At 37.2% G+C, this 24,850-nt stretch overlaps 1 protein-coding gene across 4 annotated transcripts in view; it reads left to right on the plus strand.

Annotated features, from left to right (window-relative positions):
• Positions 1-24,850, plus strand: part of ARHGAP15 (Rho GTPase activating protein 15) — a 332,136-nt gene that overhangs the window by 163,712 nt on the left and 143,574 nt on the right. For all 4 annotated transcript variants that reach the window (XM_082763341.1, XM_082763342.1, XM_082763340.1 and 1 more), the window contains 2 exons: positions 6,794-6,892; positions 8,733-8,859. In XM_082763341.1, the coding sequence (XP_082619467.1) occupies positions 6,794-6,892; positions 8,733-8,859 (226 nt within the window). The remainder of the gene's footprint in view (positions 1-6,793; positions 6,893-8,732; positions 8,860-24,850) is intronic.

The following is a 24,850-nucleotide window of genomic DNA, read 5'->3' on the forward strand; positions in this document are numbered from 1 at the left end:
TGCAATTCAATAAGAACTGGTGTATACTATGAGATCATTGCACAGCAGAAGGGAAGCATTAGGCTCAAAAATCTTTTTTTCTTCTTAACAGTCCCAGAGTTCATTATTTTACTGCTATAGTATGTTGAAGAGCTCAGTCCTAGAAATTCAACAGGAAAAAAAAAAAAAAAAAAAAAAAAAAAAAAAAAAACACATCATTTGCTCATCACTGGTGCAATATAGTTTCATTTAAAAAAAAAAAAAAAAAAAAAAAAGTTATTTTGTGGAAGTTTGTCCCTAGAATTCAGGGTGTTGAATCCACTTCAGAGCCATTGATATATACACATATACCCCAAACATTAGACCAAAATCATTAAAAAGCAAATTATTTGTGTAAGCTGGTTGCTTTGGTACCATGACCCCATGAGCGTTTTCAGAGAATGGACGTGCAAATCAGTCACGGCACAAGGCAAGACAATTGAAGACATATCTTGTAAACATCTGGCAGCGATTGGTCTTACAGTTGCTAATAGTGTGGAAGTTGTGAAAACACAGGATCTGTTTGTTGCCTCTTTGCAATGCTTGGTTTTCACAGTAATTTTTACAGAGTCAGAAGAAACAGGGTAATTATAACATAAGGTTCAACATCTTTAGATATGTAGAACATTTTCTGTTGCTTAAAACAAATATTCCCAAAGAAAGTATAAAACATTTTTCTGACTTGCAAAGTTTTTGCAGTCTATCATTTAAATTACTTAAATAAAGGGAGCTTTACTACTCCCAAAAGCTGAGAATATAACACCCGCCATGCATATTAGCTTGATCTTTTTGACAGACCAGAAAAGTGTTTGTGTGTGCCAATTAAAACAAAAATGGATCCCCAGTGGCTTGTTCCTCACACAACTTCTGAAGACTGCTATCATTGTATGCTGGGGTAACCCTGGATAAGGCGGCTATCCAAAGTAAACAAACTTTTCAAAACTTTCATGACAGATGGGGGTTACAAATGCATTTTAATAAGAGAGTTGCCAAAGCAACTTTTTTGCAATCAGCATATATTTACTTAACATCTAGCAACATTGGGAACACAAGGCAGATACTTTCTCACAAAATGTTTTAACAAATATCATTTTTTTGGAAACATTGGTTGAAGACCTTTTCTTCCAAGCTGATATTTCCCCCTCGCTTCAATGTTAACTTTGCTCGACATGCAAAGGACTGCTAGATTGGTAAAGCCAGACTGTAACATGAGACAGACAATCTGCTTGATAATGAAATTTCTTTGGTAGTCGTAAACATCTTAGAGTCCTTTAAGTAACTTAACTAGCAGCATAAACGTGACTACCTCCGCTGGAGAAGCTGAATCATATAATGGATATGTAATGCAGTATGGATATAATGCAGCTGAATAACAATCCTTTTGTTTTCTGTTATTTGCATGTCTTGAATATTAGAATCTCAGTTCAATACAGTGCAGCACAGAGAGATATTTTATTTATCGTCTCTGCTGCTCCGTCTTTCAGCATAAACATGGCCAAGAGACTGGATTATCTGTGAGAAAGAATTTGAGATCAACTTCCAGAAATGCAGTTTGACTTTTGACATGTTTTTAAAAACTTACATATCTCTGTCCCTGTTTAATTCAAATCCAGTTAATTAAACCACTAAGGAGCATAGTGTCTCCCAACTTTAATTAATTTTATTTCTGCTGTGGGTGTGGACACATGAGTTTCTATGTTTTATGCATTTATTTTCAAGCTATATTATATTCTAAAGATTATTTTTTTAAGAACATTTAGAAAAGGAGAGTGAAATTTTCCAGTTTAATATCTTTTTTTTTTTTTTTTAATATATATATTTAAATTAATTATTTTATTTTTAATACCAGCCCTGGTGTCTGGCATGCAGATGGAGTGTGTCGTGCCCTGTGTTAAGTAGACTGGGTGGCCAGACCCCATCCTGCAAAAATATCTCAGGGATGTGGAGGAAAAACCTAGATTCCTCTCTTTTATGGGAATCAGGATAGTTAACATGATCAGAAGAAAAACTTGTAAGAAGCAAGGTGAGATAAAGGCAGCAGTGGGAAGGGGGAAGAGTGTTAGCTTTTGAGCTAGAAATGCTCCAGCGATTCACATTTCCTTTATTCCTATGTATATCAAGGGCAGCAATCCCCATGCACAGTGCAACAAGAGGAACACATTTTATTGAGTTTCTGCATGCAGAGGTATCTGTCAATCCAAGTTTAAATCACGTAGTGTTTACCACAAGCTGTGGAACTCCTGGGTGACATCAAAATTTAAGTTTTTTGCACTGAATTCTGCGCTGGATTTACCATTTGTGTAGGGTTTCCACGGTTCAGAAGTGTCCAATAATCCATCGCTGGACTGTTGGGGTAGGTTATTCAAAGACCTACCTCCACAATCCAGGATTTTTTCAGGATGTCCCACATTCAGAGGGAGTTGAGAGCTCTCTTGTTTCAGTATTTGGCTGAAATAAGAACTGTGTGGTGGTTTCTTGGTGGCCATATGTGAGCCATACACAAGCCGTACGTGAACCATACACTTCCCAAGCTGCTCACTCCATGCTCTTTCATTGCAGAGGAGAGACTCTGAAGTGTTTTTGCTGCATTTCTCCTTCCCCATAGGATTCTCCACTTCCTGTATTAAAGTTTGTGCTCTGCATTGTCTGAAAATAGTTAATCACTGCAAATAATAGTTGCAGTCACCAGAGATGCATAAGTACACTTTGAAGTGAGTGAATCAATAATACGGTTTTGTATTTTTGTTTTGCTGTGTGAATTTTTCGCCCTTTTCGATATCTCCATAGAGTGCCTATCAGTAGGATTGCTAAAATTGCCTCCATCCCTGTTCTGCAGCTAAAACAAATGTAAGAAACAAATGTGTCTGTAGGAATATATACTGGTAAAGAACCAGGGGGATGCCATGAAGGATGGTTTTATCACAGCAGTGCAATAGTCCCTGGTCTGATGTTTCTAGGAAGGCTATGAAGCCCCTGAGCTTATTCCAGGGTGCTTTTATGTGTTCTGCTGGTGTGGGAATGCCAAGAAAGGGGAGAATCTCTGAGGTAAAACATTAAAAAAAGAGGTGAACCAAGTGAGCTGTAAAGGTTTGGAAGTCCTGTAGAAATGCAGCCATGCATAGAATGTAGCATGTCCCACAGCACAACCTAACACAGGAAAAATGTAGGATTTGTAGAATTTTTGGGAACCCCTGATCATGGATAGGATACAGGGTATTTATGTATGGTAATGGTATTGAAAAAATAAAGTATCAGACATATAGGCATTGTTGTGTTTAGAAACATAGGATCTTGTTGCTTACAACCTATGGTGACATGCAAAGCAAGCCCACCCCTACGTTTGCAGCTGTATAAGATGACAAGAGAAATCCTTAGTAAGCCACAAGTAGGGTATTACAAATTTTTTTCACACCTGCCTCTGACTTTCCACACTTTGCTGGCAGCCTGGCAGGGCATTGAATTTAACACACATTTACCTGCGGTGAGCCGATGTTTGCAGATGGTCAATGCCGAACAGCAGGACTGCAGTTCATTGTAAAACTGCTCAGGAGGAAGGATTCAGCCTGTGAAGGGATTTTTCCAAGGTACTATAGCAAGAAAGAAGGAGTCCTGGAGTCCTGCCCCCACTCTAAGCAACTCGAAGGGCACACCCTTTGAAAGCAAGAGGGCTGGTGCCAGTTGTCATTCCTCGTTTATTTAGTGCTGACAGTGGCATCCCAATTCTGCCTGGTAAGGTCATGCTAATTCCGGACCGTAGCCCTTGCAAAAATGATATGAGAGGGATTTCAGGAAATACTGAAATAAATGGAGCACCTGGCACAATGGAGACTGGCAGCTCTATCTAGAGCACTTCATTTTCTTTCTCCTTTTTATTTTATTTTATTTTATTTGTCTTTCATTTTTTCTCCAGTCTCTCTGTTTATTTCAGCAGTGTCTGTTACAGAGACGGTGTGTTAGCACGCCTTAATATTGAAAAATTTATGCTTGTTGTTAGTTATACATCATTTAGGGCTGTGATCATAAATTGTTCAATCACAAGGTTTACTCAAAGCTAGCATTCTTTACTGATGTCTTTTCCCAAGGGTGTTGAAAATTCGATTGTTCAAAGTGCAAATATGGTTTAGCAATCCCTTCCAAGAACCATTTATCAGAAATCCTAAGGAGGTAATATATAAAAGTGGGATAGGAAACCTGCACATTAAATGGGATTTACCAGCCAAAGCCTTTGGAACTGCTTTCCTGTGAATGACTGGAATGGAGCAGAACAAAGTCAATTACTGACTGTAATTAAGGAGTGGATGCATTTAAACTGTAGAGAGCAGTAGCAGTCTTCTTGAAACTGTCTAGTTACTCTGAAGATTAGTCTGAGGAAAGAAAGAAAAGGACTTGAACTATATCTTACAGAAAGTATATTTTAAATGAATTCTCTTCCCTCAGTGCTATGATCTGTTTTTACAGATTTGCTCATAAAACACTGATAATATATGATTATCAAAATAACACATTCAGACAAAGAAACTTTCAACATGCATTTTGCTTTGGTCTTGTTAGTAATGGAGTATCTCTTTTGCATATCATACAGTACAAATGTTTATGCAGTGCTGAATGCTTGTATTTTCATAAAGCCTGAATTTGCTGAACAGAAGAATGAACTATGTTGTGTCCCTTTTAAGCCTTCAAAATACAGTAAATCTAATTATATATGTTGCTTTTACTTTGAAACTGTTATTCCATTTTATAATTTTAATAATGATTTGTTTATACTGGGACAGAGGCATTAGATTGAATTGTTGCCTGTGTTTAGTCTAATTCATATCTGTGTGTATACATTAATAAATTGTGATATAAGGTAATAATGCTTCAATCCCAAAACTCGCAGTGTGAACTGGGCACATATCTGGAGGTCACCTCATTTAACTACTTACCTAAAGTTGAATTTGGGTATTTTTTTTTCTTTTTCTCTTTTGATAAAGTGAATGGATAGCACATGAGCAGTGGTTAGCATCGCGGCAGAGGACTGGTAGCAGAGTTCCAGTTTCCCACATCACCGGCTCTCCCATGCGCCCGGTGAACAATGGAGAGGCTGGAGGTCTGCTCCTGAAGGGCCGGAGAGGGGCTGGATGGGGCTGGGAACATCTGCAGGCAGGCAGGCAGGCAGGCAGGCAGGCTCCCGAGCCAGCACTGGGAGCCCATTCCCACAATCTCTGCAGCGCTCTCACAGGATGTCTCCGCTGGAGCTGCGCTGACGGGATTTTCCTTAATGCTGATGACTTTGGAAACCTTCCTTACAGGCATTTCCTCAATAACGGGAGGGTTATAGGACAATTAATGAAACATTAAGCTGTTTTGTCTTTTTTTTTTTTTTTTCCTGGTAGTATTTCAGTTTTCAGAAAGATGCGGGAAGTTTCTTTTTTGTGCTAAAAACTCTGGACACAGGCAGATGCAGTGAAACAGTAGCACCTCAGGTTGTTCGATTTAAGTAAATAGGCTGTGCCAGGTCCTAATGGCTCTGCTCTGCTTTTCCTCACGCTCACTTCAGAGAGAAACCACAGCGCTCAGCCGTTCCCTGAGAGAGACCTGAACAGGTTTTGGTGCTGAGAAATAGCGTGCCCTGATGAGCAGATTAATGAGAGGACTGAATCTTTGTCCCAAAGCACTGAAACCTGAGCGTGCGATCCGAAAGCTACCTAGGTTTGCACAGGAAACCCTTAATAACAAAATAATAACAATATTTAAAAAAAAAAAAATGTCTGGCTTCATTGCTGATGGGTGCCCAGCTGGTTTGGAGAGTGGGCAGGGTGAGATCCTACATCTTGCAGGATGTGGGGGAGATGTAACTCCGGTCGCTTATCTGTAGGTGGGCAGAGATGCTCTGCCCCACATCCACAGCCACGTGGGCCAGGGCACTGCTGAATAACCCACAGTGCAGCTTCATGCCTCAGTTGTGCTGTCTGTAAAATGGCCCTTTCAACCCACTTTGTAAAATAGGAGATCTGCTTTGGTGAAAACTTAGTAAAAAAAATAAAATAAAATAATGAAAGTGATGTATCATTATTTTCACAGTGGTTTACTGAAGTTCAGACCAGCAGAATATGCATGCATATTTCCACCAAATATTGTTAGGCAGGGAAACAGTGATATCAGGGGAATGAATATGCTTTTGATAAATATTCCCAGTGTGGGGGTCAAAAATGTAAATAAACTTCTATTCAGACAAACTGGGGATTTTTTTTTCCTGATAAATGGGCTCCTAATTACTTTGCTACAGCCATCTTAGATGGTAATTTTCTTTATGTTAAAAACAGTGACTATTAATTTCACCAAAATACTTGGAAGTGGACTCTGGGATCACAGGTACATAATAAACATGTAAATTCAAGGATAGAGGAATCAGATATAAAATAATAATACCAGAATAGAAATGCAAACTGAAAATAACAGGAATTAATTCTCACATTGCATTCATTTCTTTCCAGAATGCTTTGATTTACATTTGAACCGTCTATCGTATTGAGTTTCCTGGCTTTTCTCAACTTTTGTCACGTTATCGTTATTTTTGCACTATTTGTGTTTGGTGGTTGCACTGCCGAGACAATATCTCGTTTGTTGTGACATATCCTAAACAGCTTTCAGACAGAGGTTCAAAACTCCTCGGTAACTCCAGGAGATAATTATCAATACAAAGGGAAGCATTCGGGTGCGTAGTGGAAAAAACTGCAGAAAATCATCTGTCCTGTGTGTTGTACTTACCTGTCTTTGCCCATCCCTCCCCCAGATCACGACAGTGTCAGGAAATGAGTTCCTCCTCCAGTCGGATATCGACTTTCTCATATTGGATTGGTTCCACGCTATCAAAAATGCAATTGACAGATTGGTATGTATTTGTTTTGGCTGTTACCTTTATTAATTAAGATGTAGCAATTTCAACTTCATTTGCTTAGGCATCTCTGCAGGTTTTAGGCAGTCAGCAGCTAGCAGCTAGCAGCTAGCTAGACATTCCTTTATCAGAAGGATACAAAAATATGTATGCAAATCTACCCAAAAATGTCAGATAAACAAGGTTGTTGAACTAAAATGTCATTTGATTCTTGCCTTGAAATGCAACGCTACATTTATTTCTCTGAAATAACAAGGACGTTGGTTTGCTGAGGGTTGTAAAAGCACACAAGCACTTAATAACTAATGAATTTTTGCATTTTCTGTTTATGCAGCCTACAGTATATAATCTTCAATAGAACTATTAATACATTTGAGCCTTTTATGAATTTTTGTATTACTTATTCACAAGAATAACACTAGCAAATAATATTCCTTTGTAACTGATTGCTGTTATTCTCCCAGGAAGGCTGGGGGTTTTCTACTAGAAGTAAGCAGGGCTGCATTTTATTAAAACAGTTTTTAATTACCAAACCAGATTCAGCTGTAGCTTTTTCTTTCTTTTTTTGCCACTCTCAGTACAAATTCCAAATGTCTCCCTTCTATCTCTGCCTGCTCCAAGAACATATTTTTTTAGAGGGTACTGACTTCCCTTGTTCACTGAAGAATCTGGTGAGAGAAAAATACCCTCATTTCTTGCATTTTTCAAACATTTTGCTGAAATGGGATTGGCAGTGAGGGCAGACTCAATCTTGTGGAAAGGGTTAACCTGAGCAGGGCTACTGTTTCCTTAAAGAACTGCAAACATTATATTACCCTGAGGCTATAATCAGCCAAGGAAAGTTTGATCTGATGATGTATGTCTTCATATTGTGCATTTCATTGGGTATGCGAGGATATTGATATCCCACTGAAGATTTTGGGGTGGAGTTTTCCATGGAGACTCAAAGCACTCTTTTTTTTGGCGTGTTATTCAGCTAAGCATCTAATAGACTTGATTATTTCTTTAGTGCAGCTCCACAAAGAGGTGAACTCATGGCTTCAGCAGCTTTGAGTGCAGAGTGAGCCACAGCAGCATGTAGCAGAGCAAGAGTACCAGGGTATCATCCTTGCTCTGTGCCCAGGACAGGACAGGACTCACCCAGCAGCACTCACCGACAGCTTCACCCATGCCATTTGTTCTGGTTTTAAAACTTTGAATTGGTGCAGAAAGCCTTGTAGCTTTCCCCACCATTGGGATTGCAAATCTCACCTGGCCACATGCCGTGGGAAGAGGTGTGTGACCAGCCAAAATAGGGTCTCCCTCTTTTGTTTTCTTCTGCTCATGATTAAAATTGGGACCGCTAATGGTCCCTAATTGTCACTTCGTATGCCAGTGAATTAGAGCAGCAGCAAAGTCCCCTGTTCTTCCCCATGCTTATACCAGCAGAGTTCAACCCTAGATCTGTACAGATGTTTGAAACAATTGTGTTTGAAAGAACATTTACCATGAATATCTAAAACAAAAAGGCTACTTAAACAACCTTCCTCTTTGCACTAATTTGGAAATAGCCTACAATGTGGAAATCATTTTGGTCTCTAAGGCCTAAAGAAGCAGGCCTTTTGTTTTCCTTACTTAAATAGGAATTTATCTCAGAAATTAAGATCAGTCTGTCAGGGGCATAAAAGCTCTGCCATATGACAAATTTTGCATTACACTTCCCTTAAATTATATACTCACTGCATCACTTGCTGTGTCTATTAGTTTCTGATTCTGTACTGGCATTCTGTAATCTCTTGCTTCATTCTTACAAATAATAATTTTATTAAAAGCAGACATATATATATTCTTTCCCCAGCCAAAAGAACGGAGTTGCACATCGAGAAATTTGGAGTTCAAACTCAAAAGATCCTCCAGCATCGAATTACTGAATAGCTTAGACACCGAATCCAAAGAACCAAAGCCTGAGCACAGAAAATCTTTAAGTAAGATTTTTTTCCTTTCTGATTTTATTCTTTTTTCCCCTTTCTAAAATAACTGTGCCATTATAGGGTAAGATAATTTTTATTACATACAGAATGTAAGGAAGATCACTGAGAATTGTAAAGCTGAATGTGTTCTGTGCTGATATACATAACTTGCATTTAAGTAAAGACAGTTACTAGCTCCATACTTTTAAAGGGTGACATTCCCTCCTAAACAAAATATATTTGTTTAGGAGAAAAGACATTTATTCAAGCCATTTATTTTAAAAAATAAGCAACATGAGTCCTATGCTAATGGTCTATTGCAGTTGCTTTGTTTCCATTTTAGTAAAATACCTCAAATTGCTAGAGTAATTTTGTCTGTTATATATTTATACACTGAATTGCTGAAAGACCTGGCATATCCTCTCTCGCCAACAATCAGGGATGTATCTATAATTTTATGGAAAGTAAATTTCAGGGATTGAGATTGATTTATGTTGGTATGATTAGAAAAGAAAGTGATCTAAAACTAGTAGGGGCATCAGTCCACTGAGACTTTCCTGTTCCAGCTCGTTTTGAGGTGTTTGCGGTACGGTGGGCAGCAGGAGCTGGTGGTGATCCCAAATCACTCACTCAGCATTTGATAATTTCACCCTCTCTCCTGGATCTTTGTTTTTCTTCTTTGTTTGGCAGGAGTCACATATTGCTGCTAATGTAAGCACCGTGACAGCTTTAGCCCCGCATGCTGGTACAAGATACCTATAGGTGCTGAAGGTCTGTGCAGGAATGTGACTGCACACATTTCAGTGCAGGATCAAAGTCTTAGATGTTAGGAAAAGAGTTGCATACAGAACACCCAAACATAGCTATTTTTAATGATAATTATACACATAATCATAAATATATGCACACATGCATATACACACACAAATACAGAGATTCATTAGTCTCTTTTTGCAGACCAAAGCTTTTTTATTGTTGTTTCCCTGTCATCTTGGAGATTTTTATTTTTTTTTTAAGGTTTCTCTTTCTATTGTAAAATATAAAGAAGCCTGAATGTGGCTTGTGAAAAATTGTCCCAATATCTTTCTGCTGTGTATTACATTGCATTTCTCAAAGGAAGAAAAAATAAGACTTGAGAGCATGGTAAGTTTTGAGGGCCTGATTCTGCTCACAATGTAGCTAATAGCAAAATGCTCATAAACTGTCTTATCACTTGGGGCATTTTTATTTATTTATTTTGACTTCTCACATATCTTTAAATGATAATTTGTCAGACAAAACAGAAAAAGTGAATACGAGCAGTGGCATAGACTTACTCTACATTTCTTTTCAAACCTTAGAGAATTATGAGTAACCTCTGTTTTGTTCAAGGCTATTTAAACTATTAAAAAATGTGAAATTATCTGCTGTGAAATCTCAGTGAATCGAAGCTTGTATCTAAACACTGTAGCTTGGATCGTTCTGAAATATGTATTCAGAACTTTTTTGGCCCCTCGAGATCAAGTAATTATGTGGAATTAGAAAAATCATATTATTCACTTACTTATTAGTAGTCTAAGCACAAACTGTATTGTCAGTTTTCTGCCTTTGGCTTTCTGTGCCCTTAATGTTCACACAAGTATCGTAGCCAGAATTATCGGCAGCTAGAGCCAAAATTGCTTTAAAAAGGCATGAGAACTGGTAATGACACATTGTTAGCAGTTAACAGGTGGTCGTTTCATTGTCCAGTTTGACTGCAGAGCACAGAGAAGATATGTGCAATATCTGCAAGTGTGTTTATAAAGTTCTTGTAAAGTTTAACGATTTTATAATTTTATAGTGCTCTTATATTATTGACTGCTGCCAATGTTGAATCCAGACAAAGGAGATTTTTAAAAGATGGCTTAAAACTCCTCCAGTTTAGCACGAAAGACAAGCAAGTGATGTGTGTTAGCAGGCCACCACCACCGCCAGTAATCTTTAATGAAATATTCAGACAGCTCACTCATTTGTATTTTCCTACTCTGCATTTAAGGGCTGCAAAAGATGTCCAGTTTTAGACTAGATACTGCTGTGCTGTTGGTCTTTTTTAGCAGCACAAGTATATAGAGGACAGGTATATTCTACTTAAAGCATTCCAATGATTTATTCTTTAATTTAAAATTGGGGAGACAGCTCCTAGAGACCAGGTAGTAGGATTTTTTATTTTTTTAATGTTTAATCCTAATTGCTTCTGCTTAAACTGTGAGGACAAATGGTAGTTCTCAGTTATGCTTTTTGAGTTGTAGACACTGATTTCATTGAAAATTGGGCTTAAACTGCCAGACTCAATTTCCAAAGTTCACACAATGTCTGTCTTCTTGGTCATGCAGCTTTTCAGTGGCTTCTCATCCAGTGTGGATTCAATTCATGTTTTAATTGAAATTTTCTTGGGCTAAGAAGTAACCAAGGATGGCCTTGGGAAATGTTACCAAAATATCTAAAAGTGTGATCCCACTTTCAAAGGCATGGAAGGAGATTGCTCTTTATTTTACAATGACAACTATTTCACTCATTTAATTTATGAAGATAGTGCCTAGTCAGGAAAAACACTCTTTTCACCTAGCAATCTCCACCATACATTTGGTGCAAGAAACCTGTCTTGTTCCACTGCTCCTTTCCATGTGAAGAAATTTTTTAAAAACTGGTGGTAGACTTCATAATTTCCAAGTGATTTCATTATCCTTTTTTTTTTTTTTTTTTTTCTCCTTAGGTTGCCAAAAAAAAATAAATATAGTAATTAGTACCAATTATAATAGGGTCTGCTGGTGACCAGCCTGCCATATTAATTTTATCACACGAAAATGGGGCAGTGGGGTTAGAATGAGAATAGAGGCTCTGTAACGGCCTGTGGTAGGTAGAGAGTATATGTGCATCACAAGTGTCCCAGAAGCTGTGCAGGTATCCAAAAAACAGAAGACCTTCCTTTGTGTATGGACTGCAGGAGCTGCCAGAAGAGTCATAGTGTAGGTGGCAAAACCAACACTATGCTCTCTCTTATGCTCGGTGCTGCTTTTTCTGTCCATGGTTTCTTTCTGGTTTGCATTTTGGCCATTCTCTGGGAATTTTGTCACTCAGGAGTGACCTCTTGTGGAAGAGCCGGGGCTTGAGTCACTATCGATTGTCGGAGGGGATCAATTCTCCTCTCCTCCCCCTTTTCCAGACGGAAACAAACGGCTGTGCAGTAGGAAGAGTGCCCTTTGGCTACCGTATCAATCTGAGGGCTGCTCTTGTCAAAATGCACAATCACAAGCTTGATAATGCAATACATTCCCAAAGCACTATATTTCCAACCTGTTCTTCATCATTTCCTTATGGCGTCACATTTACTCAGTTCATCACATTCTTATTAATATTTTAGGTTTCCTTGAAAGTGATGGAATTCTATTTTTATTACAAAAGCAACAAGAATAAATACTAATTGTTGTCAGTTATTTCCTTATGTAGTGGGAACAGTAATCTGTTCCTCAGCTTTAGGTTGCCAAAGCAAAATAATTAAATATTTTAGACATTTAAAAAATCTGTGATATTAGATAAATGCAATTTGATCTCCTTGTTTGCCACATAAAAGCTGGAACTGCCTGAATTGATAAGATTGAATTGCATTATTTTTATTGTTTCTACTCGCATATTTTTCTTATCTTCAAGAACACTTTACTGAAAATCCGGTGGTTAGTAATGCAGCAGTGCGACGGATCCTGGAAAAACCTCCTCCATATTTGAATTCTAGCTTAGAGAGCCACAATTACAGTGTCAAGATTTAAAATATATGTATACATGCTATTATATGTATATATATATCAGTAAAAAGGAAAGTCTTTATGAGCTGCACGATGTTATTGTTATTCATGATGTCTTTAGAGCCTCAGTAAGAGTAGTTGGGGATCGGGGTGTCATTGTGCCGGACACAATGCGACACCAAAGTAAGACAATTCCTGCCCCAGCAAGCTCTCAGCCTGGATGAGGACAAGTTGCAACAGGTGGAAAAAGCAGACAAAGCAGGGGGTGGAAGGAAAAGTTGACAGCAAAGCCGACATGTCATGCATATTAAACAGCAGGCTTGGGATTCCTTTCCCCTCTTCGTTAGGATCGGGGTGTTAGCCACCCTGGCCACTGGCCAACTCAAATAATGATATTTTGCTTACCTAAATTCCTCTTGCACTTTCAACCAGGAGTCATGGGCCTTTTTAGTCCCAAAGGGGAAGGCATCACTCTGTGCTGCTAGCTCACAAGCTTCCCTATGGAATGACCACAGGGGAATGTGTGGGTATGCCTCCCAGCTTCTTTTTAATTAAATATATATAAATATAAATATATATATATATTATAATATCTTCTGGTTCATAGTTTTGATTTGCATTCAGAGGTGCGTTTTTGTAGTCCACTTTTTTTTGCAATTTTTTGCTCTATAAAATCTTTTGGTTAAGTAATGAACCCCATGCCTAGCTTTTAACCAAGGGCTATGTGTGCTCTAAAATTGCCAAAAGTTGCTTTTGTTTCATTTAGTTTTCTTTGCTTCAGAGGGCTGAATTTTGAAACTTGAAGCATGGCATGTAAATATTCTTAAGTAACTGCTAACATATCCAGAATCATCTCTGAATGTAGTTTGTTAGATAATTAAGACTGTACAATGTGACGGGGAAAAATAATAATAAAAAAAAAAAAAAAAAAAAAAAAACAACAGCAAAAAGGAACGACAGAAAACCATTTTGGTTTTTCAGTGGACTTGAGGAAAGAGTGGGAGAAGTCTCTAAAGCTTTAACCCTTTCTGGCTTGGTGTGGTGCTTGCTTCTTTCCTCATTACAGCCCATTTATTTTAGTTAGATGTGAGTTTCAAAGCTAAATGGATGCTATTTAGGGATTCTTCTTAGTTTACGATGGTAGCATTATGTATAGGTCAATTTTATTATTTTTAATAAAACCAAGAAATATAAAATAGTAATGTATCTTAGTGCTGCATTATTGCCAACAATTAAAATACAAAGGAAAAGTCAAGCTATATGCAAATATGCAGCTTTCTACTGCAATGTTAATTTTGTCACTCTACAGCTTGTATATTTGGCATTTATTTTTATTGTATCAACAGGACTGCAGTCAGCTTCAGATACTGAACAAGCACACAAAAAGAGAATGCAACTCAGTGTTTATGGAGGGCAGGAGCATTCATTTGGACTAGAGGGACTATGCTATTTTTTCCTTATTTTTTGTCTCAGATTTCTCTGCAACATTTATTACAGGTATTCTGTTTTCTTAAAGCTTAGGAAAATACTGATTCAGCAACAAAGAAGTAATAATATTGTGATTTTGGAAGCAAAACATGCCAAATTCAGAAACTAATTGTGTCACTATAAAAGGAGATTATGTCACACCCAAAATAACAACTGACTATGACAAGTTCTGATAAAAATGTGGACTTTTCCTGAATTTGAATATCCTTTTTCCATCAATTATATTATAATGTTTCCTTAATTCTTTGTTTTATTTCTACTTCACTTTCCAAAATCCTTCCAGAGTTTACTATTTGGGTTGAAAAAGCATATTTTCAAATTGGGCATAACCAAGTTCCATATAAACGTTTGGCAGGGAAATCAGTGCATGTTCACTTAATTCATTTTTATTGAACCAAGTCCAGATTTTTAGTCAGGAAAAAGTTAGATATTAATCATATCTGAGCAGGATCATTAAATTTTCCTTTACCTACTAGAACAGCAGGGTCATTATAGAACCATGAGAAGTTAGCTCACTTATTAATCTTTACAATTACATAAAAGTGATCATTTTTATAGTACTTAAGAGTAGCTCCTACCCATTACATGAAGAGTATGTGGGAATATTACAATATAATATAATGTATTATTATAGATGTGACCTGTAACTCATTGGTCTGCTCACTGACACACAACTCTGTAAAAGTTATCTGTTTGAGCTTGGATAATCTTTAATTGTTTCATATTCCTCATGCTCATTTATGGGGCATACTAGTAAATAGAGAGCTAGTCACTGAGTTATTAATTACCTCATTATTACTTAATTATCGCTATTGCATACTTCATTTTTATGGAGAAACACATCATAAAAGAAGGTGTTTTATACTGTCCACTACGGTTAGGTATGTATGACAGTGATAGCTAATGGAAGATTTAGTTAAAGAGAATCAATCAGAAATCCTCACTATAGATTACTATCTGGTTTCTTCTGCCATTTCCAGCAAACACTTCTCATCTTTGACTTTGAAACCCAACAGTTTAAACTGGGTTCTTGTTTCAGTGGACTAATCCCCTTTCATAAATCATGTTCAAGTGCTGAAATAATTTGCACATCATTTAAAGAGTATTTGCTTTGAAACATTCACCTCAAGCCCTTTTGTATATCCTTTCTCTCTAAAGATTTGTAGTATTTGTTTTGTTCTCTGAGGTATAAAAGACCTGAGTAAACTTTATTCCTGTTGTTTCAAGATTAGTGAAATAAAATGCATATTTATTCAACTGGGACTGAAAGGAGCTTTAGTAAAGACGATCATACATACCACCCGTGGGAATGTTATAATACTAAATGTCTGTCTTAAAATCTCTTTAGGTTTGTTCAAAACACTACTGAAGGACTTAAGTTTAAACAACAACAACAAAAAAATGGGTTGCAAATCCATATTTCTTCTTGTTGCCAAAGAAGAGAGTGGCACCATATTTTTTTTCTTAACAAAACAGACTCCTACGTGTGCACTCAAGATAAATTTGATATGGGGGCATTTAGAGACTGGAGAATCATGATTACTCTAAGTTTCTTCCTGCTGAACTACACACACTGACTCACTGTTTAAGAAAGCTGCATTTTGGAAAAATGTGTAGGGGTTGATTCAAACAGACAATTGCTTCAGAAAAAGCAATCACAAGGAAATCATGATCAGCACATCAGCATTTTAGGCATTGGGAGTTGAACAGTTTGGCCTCTTCCATGTTCTGCTGTTAGGGTCAGCTCCTGTGATATGTGAGTGAAAATGTTCACGCTGGCTCTTACCATTTTTAAGCCCAACTGCCCAAAATCGCATTGGTTTGGTGCTGTCTCCTAGTTCCTTACTAAGTGTTCACATTGTTAAGTAGTTAGGTGTATGTTGTGCTACATACCATGAATTTTGTTTGAGACAACATACAATACATATACAGTTACATCAGCTGGACACACCATCACCTGTGTCATCAAGAATATCTCCATTATTTTACATCTCTGTATTTCACCTCCACAGGAAGAGAATGTAGCCTGATATCTGGATACAGCTAAATAGATGCAGGCATTTACACTGTAATAGGAAATATTTTAGACCACTTTCTTTGGAGACAGCAAGCAAGAGGGACTGTTGAGCTTTGTTCCTTGGGAAAGAAGAGTCAGCACAGCTTTGTTCACTCCCCTGAGCCTAATGCTGATACCTCTCATAGGAATTATTGAAATGACTATCCTGCTTGCAAGTTTGTAGCCAGAAAAATGACTGTCAGACTACATTGTATTCTGAGGTTTCACTGCTATTTATAACTAATCCAGATGCAATCCTCATGGTACTTTGGGAGGAATGTGACAGAATAAGGAGGTTTTTAGGTTATAAAAGTCTAAATTAAGCTCAATTAGAAAGACCATAAATCAGGCTCTAGATAGGATTACTTACTGCCCAGACTCACCTTTTTCCCAATGGAGAAATCATTTCAATGTTTGTACCTTACAGGTTGGAGGATGTATTTCATTTAATTTATGACCTCTAATCCCAAATATTTAAACATGAATGTAATGGATGGAACCACGTTATTGTCTCCTGGATTGAGTGTATTAAAGCTTTAGCAATGAATGTGCTTGGTAGGATATCCTATTTGTTCCACCAGCTGCCTGCTGACGTGCCAGACAAACAGGTTGAGGACAAGCACACTAGAGGTGTGTGTACTTGGAGAGCTTAAAGCTTCCACTGGTATTAAATATTTTTCTAATCCTTTCCACTTTAAAAGGAGGATTTCTTTATAACCAGTGCTACTTTTTAACCAGAGAATCTTCCACAGGTCCGTATAATAAAAGAGCCCATTTGCTGTACCAGTAGGTGTGATATATATCCTTATGTAAGGGATGAGAGAGCTTCCTAATTAAGGGCAAGCTCCTGCGTAGGCGCACAAGACCAGTTTGTAAGAAGCTGTAGGCACATGCAGTTCTGCAGCAAAGTCTGCTTGTCCCATGACACAGAGCTGCTGCAATTGTACCACTGAAAGACAAAGGGTTAAATGCGATATTGTTTCTCAATTAAGTAAAAGGCTCCAACTAGTTGGCTTTAAATATTGGCAGTGAAGAGAACACTATGACATATGAGCAGCTCCCCTCACCACCAAGAATATTTGGCTCCATTTAATTAATTCCATTGGCCATTGTCTTAAGAGTGCCCAGGATTCACCCGAGAGGAATTCACTTGCGTTACTATTATTGAAAAGTGTAACATGGCATTATCTGCCTCAGACAGACTTTTTGTAGCATTGAATCAATTCCCCTGTTCTTGAAAACAACTACTTCATTTGATTCCTTTCATAATTAATGAAATTCAGTAGTAATGCTTTTGCCCCTCTGCTCATGCTGGAAGGATGTTCCAAAATTTCAGTGTTTTCAAGCTGAAAACATTCTTCTAATTTTTATCCTAAAAGGACTTATGGTAGGATCGTGTTCTCATGTCAGCATTTAACTAGCTCTTTATTTTCAGCAGTTCTGTTCCTTCTCAAGTTCACCATCCCAAATAGAGTTACAGACAGCAGTCATAGTCTTTCTACTGTTTGTTTTGTTAACTGAGCCAGCCAAGATTTGTGGTTATCTTTCCTATGAAAGGGTGCTGCCTCTTTTTCATGATCTCCAACAGCCCTTTTCTGAATCTGCCCCTGTATCAATTCATATATCTTGCATATGGGTGTTCAAGATGAGGTCATCTCACAGCCATGTGAAATAGAATTCTCTCTTTTGTATGAAAATGGCTCTCCTGATACATCTCAAGATTGCTTTTGCCTGTTTCATGGCCACTTTTTTTTTTTTGAGATAAAAAGTAAACACCTAGAACACAAGACATGAACATCATCATGAACTTCTAGAAGACACCTTGTCCAGAACATAAAAATAGTTTCTCTGCTAGAGAGAGTATGTCTGTGTGTGTAAAGCTTTATAAGTCATATGTGTTATAACTGCACATTGATTGCATGTTTTATAATCACTTTTGCTGAAGAATGAAGACCCAGAGCCTAAGGGAGGGTGGCCAGATGTTTGGAAGGCAGAAAAGAAAAGCAGGCAGATGAAGATCTGATAATTTGCCATTTAGTAGACTTTGATATAGAAAAATGTAGCTCAGAGTCAGTTAACCTTTAGCTTGTTGGGTGTCTCTAATAAACTGCTTCATTCAGAGCACAGGGACATGCGACTTGCATCCACATCTCTCCATACTAGCTTCTTCTAGGACAGATTGGATGTGTCCTTATCAGATAAAGCTTTCCCTCACATCTTCTCTGGTCGCCCTGTGATGCCTGGTGATGCCTGATGTCTGTAACGTGTGTGTCTGATATAAACTAATGATTATATGCATCCAACCAGCCTGGTGCTTTTAAAATGTTGAGTTTGATATGCAGATGTTTAATATCGCACTTGGTGGTAAAATGTCTTCTGGGACAGGTGGTAAAGGGCAGAATAGGGCAGAGGGAAACAACTGTGGTACTGCCTTGTCCATAATACCTTCTGGGAGGGGTCTCTGGAGGAAACTGGCTGCTGAACATCAGTCAGGTTTTGTCTCGGGAAAAGCTATCTGGAAGGGCCAGAAAGTTGGCTCAAAATTAAGTAGTATAGGATTCACCCGAGAGGTCACTCTTTGACAGTCTTTTAACTGGGCTGTGGATACATTTATTTAAATCAAAATCTGTCTCATTGTGATGGTTTCCAACAACTTAAGAAGTTTTGCTCCTTCAAAAATATGTTTTGTGTATTTTTTTGTGTGTGGAAATATATGTATATTTGTCTTTCTTGTCCATGTAAAATTAACTATGATGATTTTAAGTTGCTATAATGCTTCTGCTTTCTCTCTTCATATGAAGGTATTTCAGTTCACATGTATCTGAATGAAAATCAGAAGACAGCACTAAAAAATAATGGAAAAAAATAAAAATACTGTAATATTTAGTTGTTTTACAGTGGTATGTGAAGATCATTGAGAATGATGATCAAGGGTAGTACTGGAATTAAGGGACAATTGCACAGAGGGATACTTCATTTATTGTTATAACAATGTAAGTTACACATTAGTCATTTCTGAACTGAGAATTTTAGTTTTGCTTAAAAAAATCTTCCTGCTAGATTTCATATTTTAGGCATCTGATAGTTTGAATTTGGGGTTCAATAATGAGAAAAGTAAATTTGTCTGTTAAACTGCCAAAGTGGCTTGGGGTAGAGAGACATAAAAAGGTGAAGGACAGGCTTAAGTAAAGAGGAGTCAAAGTGATGACATGAGGGAAGGGAAAGAAAATGAAAGGATACCAAAGCACCATTGGTTGGCTGTGTTATTTGTCAAAATTTTACTTTCCTTTGGGATACTGTAGTAGACATGGTGTGCTGCATGAGAAACAGTGCCAGGCAAGACACAGCAATGGTCTCCTCTCAGCTAATAAATTTTTTTAAAAATCCATTTGAAACTGGTGAATGTGAGGATGGAGAGGGTCCATTAGAGTGATACTTTATGTTATTAATGGCTAGCAAGTGAAAATTTTCTTTGAAAACAAGAAACATTTGAACATGTTCTTTTATTTGGCAAGTATTAGTCCAGAAAACTAAGTTAGCAGAATTTACCTTTTTCAAACAGTTGTGTACTTGGAATTCATCTTTGCTGCTCAAGTTACAGGTCATTACAGTAATAAAGTTTTCTTATTCCATGACAGAATATTCATAATGCCTTTAAAAAATTCAGCTAGATAATGGTCCACAGGATCTGGACAGCAAGACTTCAAAAGGCAGAGTCCTCTGATCTCCAGTTTCCTTATTCATTCTAAGCTTGGAAGGTTTCATCTATCAAGCACAGATTAAGTTTTATTAGTTGATAGTCTAATTGCATTTGTATTATCTTTTCCCTTAATATTATTTTCTTTTCTCTGTGTTGGATTTCATCCAAATATTACTATTTCCATGAAACAGTTTTCTGAAAATGTTTTGCTTTTGCTTTGATGCTTAACTGCTTACCACGTGAGTGCCACTATAAGGTGCTGGTTCCTGATAATAGCATTTTCCTTCTGTAAGGAGAAGTTTCCACAATCTTCTGTACTTTACTTACATTTGATAGAGCTCTTTGGTTGAGGCTTTTCATGGACAAGATAAGGTTTGGTTAAACATCTGAACTTTTGAATGTTTATCTGAACTAGATTCGACCTCTAAATTTGTCCATCATTAGTTATTTTGCTTTTCTTTTTAGAGACTAAATTATGCTATTAAATATGTTCTAAAGTAGGTTAAGTCCCTGTGCAGTTTGTCAGCTGGAACATTAATTTTAAAGCTAAAACAGTCTTTTAGTGTATCTTTTCAACATTTTGTCTGAGTTTTAACCGTGGCTGGTCAAAGCAAGGGTCAGTGCACCCATGCAAACCCCACATGTAGTTGATCGAAGTGTCTCAAAGTTGTTGTGATGACTGGCCTGATTTTATTTCAGGAAAAGATTGTGATATATAGCAATCATGTGCCTGCCCAGACAAATGTTCCAGTGCAGCTGTTCTGAAGACTGGATGAAGTACTAAATGTCACTGGATGCCCTGCAGCATCTCTGTAGTTCTCTTCTCTGATCACCTACACAAGGGTCAGGCAGACATGGGGTCCCAGCTACCTGCTGTAGCAAACCCATTGCAGGAGCAGTGTAGGAGATTTTCATTTCTGGGCTCCCAGTCACACATGCCTTTGTTTTTATGCAGATCATAAAGCTCCTCTAATGGAGGATCTTTCCCATCACCTCCCTGTGCAGCTCTGACACTAGCCTGTAAGCCAAAGCAAGGAGCTGTAGCTGCTGAAAATTTTGAAAATCAGTTGTGTTTTAATACATAGAAATAATACATCTGGATACATAAAATGAAGTTAATGGCAGTGAAGTTCACTCTGTCCGAGCTTTACATTTATGTTCATATAGATGTAGGAGATTCCTACCAGTACTTTCACTTAAGGTAAGAAATAAAAAAGATTCTTATATTCATTGAATTCTTCTGTTTTAAAAAATGAGCTCGTGGTTGATCCTTTGTTCTGCTATACTTACTCTAATGATTTAATTGAGGTAGAGATAATTTGATAAAGTAGAGTGCATGTATAAACAGAGTACAGCAAATGGATTTCAGATCCTTGACTAGATATTCTTTGATTACTTTAAAGATAATATGTGTGCCTTTCTCCTTCATAAAATATCACATCTACAGTCAATGGAAAATACTAAACTTGCTTTATTAGAAGAAAAAAAGTATACTGGAACTTGAGGTTTGAAACAGCAAATGTAGAAATGACTGTTGCTCCCACCTTCATTGGAAATAAACAATTTTAACATGTTGGTTTTCATACCCTATACACTGTAAGTTATCTCTATCCTTTATTGCGTGAGAAGCAATAGAAGTTCATCGTGGATCAAAAATATATGGTTATGAATATAATTAAAGGCTGAGTTCAGTGGGAATACAATTAAATTTAAAAATATTTATTCTTTAAAATGTAGAAGTATGAAATAAAATTGATAAGAGTCTCAATAAAATGGAAATTCTTTGGTATCTCTTTCTGGAAAGATCCTGTAAGATCAGATCTGAAAAAAAAAAAAAAGATACAACAAGGTATCCAAGTTCATTTCTAAATTTAAATATATGAATCATCTGTACAAATCTTAACAAGGGTGGTATAAATACAGCAATGCCAAGTCTCCCTTGTTCTCTACAGATAATTAGTTTGTTTTCCAAAGCATAAGGCAGAATTATATGTAGGTTTTGAAGTTAAAAGTGCACACATGTCTGGCAGTACCCAGCCACTCAGAAGGGTTTTCTTTTGTCATAACAGTCTCTCTGGTGCTCCTTGTAAAGAAAGGAACTCTGTAACATACTTGTCCTTTTGTCTGAGCAATTTAATGCAAATTATGACTATTCACATTATGTGCAAAAGGTTGAAAAGTGTTTGTTTAATTTTTTATTTTTTTTATTTGTACTAACTCAGTCGGGAGGTAAGCTTAAAGACTTGAAAGTTACTGATGTATTCCACAAGAGAAGAAAACAAACAGAACTTTGTATTCAAAAAAAAAAAAAAAAAAGTTGAAAATGCATTGGTTGTTGTAAATTACTGGTTCAACTTGATCTGGAAATAATCTCTAGTTCCTTGCTCTATCTTCCTCAACCTTTAATTGCATGTTTGTTTTCTTTTAGGAAGTCTGTTTAAATAATATTTTGATAGCATGTATGTCGACTTCAATAGTCATTAAATCAAACAAATCAAATACTACCAAATACTACTTTTTTTTTTTCTTTTTCTCTGAAACTATTGCATTTTATATGAGTTGGATGAGATTCTATGGCTGAAAACCCTGGAAATCAGGTAGTGAAGTGCAGGGCTGCTATTCAAGTCCTATATGTATAACCACCTGAGTTACTGAATATTTCCCTAGGAAATTAGCAAATTCCCTTTCCTGAGAAAGGTAAGAAGTACACCAAATACAAAAGGCTTCTCCCTTGCCCTTCTGACCTTTGCCCATATTTTTCTGTGGCCAGATAACTCTTTACCTGAAGAGATACAGAAAGTGGCTACCAAAGGAGGCTCAAGACCAGACATGTCCATAGTGGTCTGTGCTCCTACCAAACTGTGCTCCCTGTGCAAACTGACTGTGTCTAGTCCTAATCCCTGGTACAGGCTCATCGAGAGCGTTTTCCCCTCCCCACGCATGCTGTACTCTCTCTTCCTAGAGTCCCAGCAGCCTGATTTTGTGTGTTGCAGCATCTTTCATCCAAGTCCCACATGTTTTACATTAGATGAACATAAACTGGTCATACTGTATGAATAAAGCAAACTCATTGATTTCTGGTGTTGTGGTTTTTATATTCAAGTAAGTGCGGATAATAGCATTTCTAATATTGTGACAATACTAAAAAAAAAAATGTGAAAAGAAAGGATTGGCATGTCCTGGGTGATCTAGTCTAGTCCCTCCTATCACAAGGTGCCACGTTCTGTGTCCTCTTTCATAAATTTATTAAACTTCATCTTAAATTCTTTTAGTTTTATTTGCTACCATGGCTTCTTTGAAAGGGTGTTTTAGAAATTCATATTATGGCCAGTTCATACTCATTTATTCTTGTGCCAACATTGTTCTTCAGTTTAAACAGCTCTTCTCCCTCCCTGCTGTCCTGTTCTCATCTCCTGCTCCTTTTCCTACCCCCACGAACATATTTGGAGAGAACAATCACAGCCTTTCTCAGTCGTTTTCTAGCTGGCCAAGCTTGCCAAGATCCCTGTCCACTTCCAGGAGCTAAGCAGCCTCTTCTCCTGGTGGTTCCCACAGCATTGCCTACACCTTGTCTGCCTTGAATTCAGCTTGTGCGCATCAGTCTCTGAGGTTGCACCCATGTAGAGGTTCATCAATGCCTCGAGCAGCAAGTTTGTACTTTCTCCTCTCCCCCTGGCTTTATTTATGCTTGCTTTTCATAAATAGCTCAGTGAACTTATGACCAATTAATCCACCCAGGTATCTCACTTACTTTCATGTTTCCAACCGCCGAGTTTTCAGTTTGTAGCAGAAATATTTTGTATTAATCCCTCTGTGACAGTGCATTTGGTAGTATTAGGTCTAATCAGTTTCTCCAGCTTCCAGTCTCAAAGTCACTAAAATTTTGTATCATGTCCTGATTTGTGTCTGAGCTGATGATGCTTCCCAGCTGTGAGTCACCAACAAGTACTTTTGAATGCTCCCACTTTTTATGTTGAAGTCATTAATGAAAACACAAAGATCGGTTCCAAGAATATTTAAGGGCTTGCACTGGTAACTTTCTTTTGATACAGTAGGTCTTCTTTCAACAAAGCTCATTTTAATACCTTATTTAGTCACTTCACAGTTACTGTTTCAGTTCTCTCCATCTTCTCTAGTTTAACTGATAGTTTCCCATTTGTCATCATATCAGATGTACAACTGGAGTTCAGATAGATTTGGCCTATTGCATTTCCCTTTTATTAAAACAAAAAACAACAACAAAAAAAAATTTATTAAAGAATGATATCAAGTTAGTCTGGTATGATCTTCCTTTAAAAATCCAAGACATACTCAGACATATTACCTTACTTTTCTAAATATTTAGGTACAAATGCCATTAAGAAAATCTGCAGGGGGAGTGCCATTTTGTTTCACCATGTAAGTGTGCAATGATATTTTTATACACACTATTCATTTATTTCCATTTATTATTAGTGAGAGACAAAATTTTTTAAAAGTTTATATGCATCAGCGCATGATGCAAAATATGAGTTATACAGTCATTTTATTGAATCTTTACTGCTAATGCACACAAATTTCACAAAGTGTAATGACAATACTGAGCACTTAAGTTGTTCAGCTGTCATATTACAGCAAAATTATTTGCACTATATAATCACTGTTTTCCTTTTCCTATTGTTTATTTCTGAGCATGCTTCATAAACATTTGCAAATGCAGATATAGTTGCTGTGGCAAATATCTGTTTTAAGACCATAAACTTGAATTACCCCAGGTCCTTTGGTGCCCATGAAAACAAAATCTTCCTAACATCTCCTGGCCAATGATACCCAGTCTGTCATCTGATGCTGCAGTTCTCAAGTCTAAGCTCTGTAGTCACAAAACCTGTAATTTGAAAGCTTATCATAAACATAGGGATTGGGGGTAACGCCTGATTTCTGTATTTTCCCCACCAGTCATTTGTGTAATGCCTCCAAGCAAACTATGCTTTTGTCTCTCATTTTGCTCTTTTGCAAAAAAGATAC

The sequence above is a fragment of the Aythya marila genome (genome assembly GCF_965140915.1).
Source record: "Aythya marila genome assembly, chromosome: 6".
NCBI lineage: Eukaryota > Metazoa > Chordata > Aves > Anseriformes > Anatidae > Aythya > Aythya marila.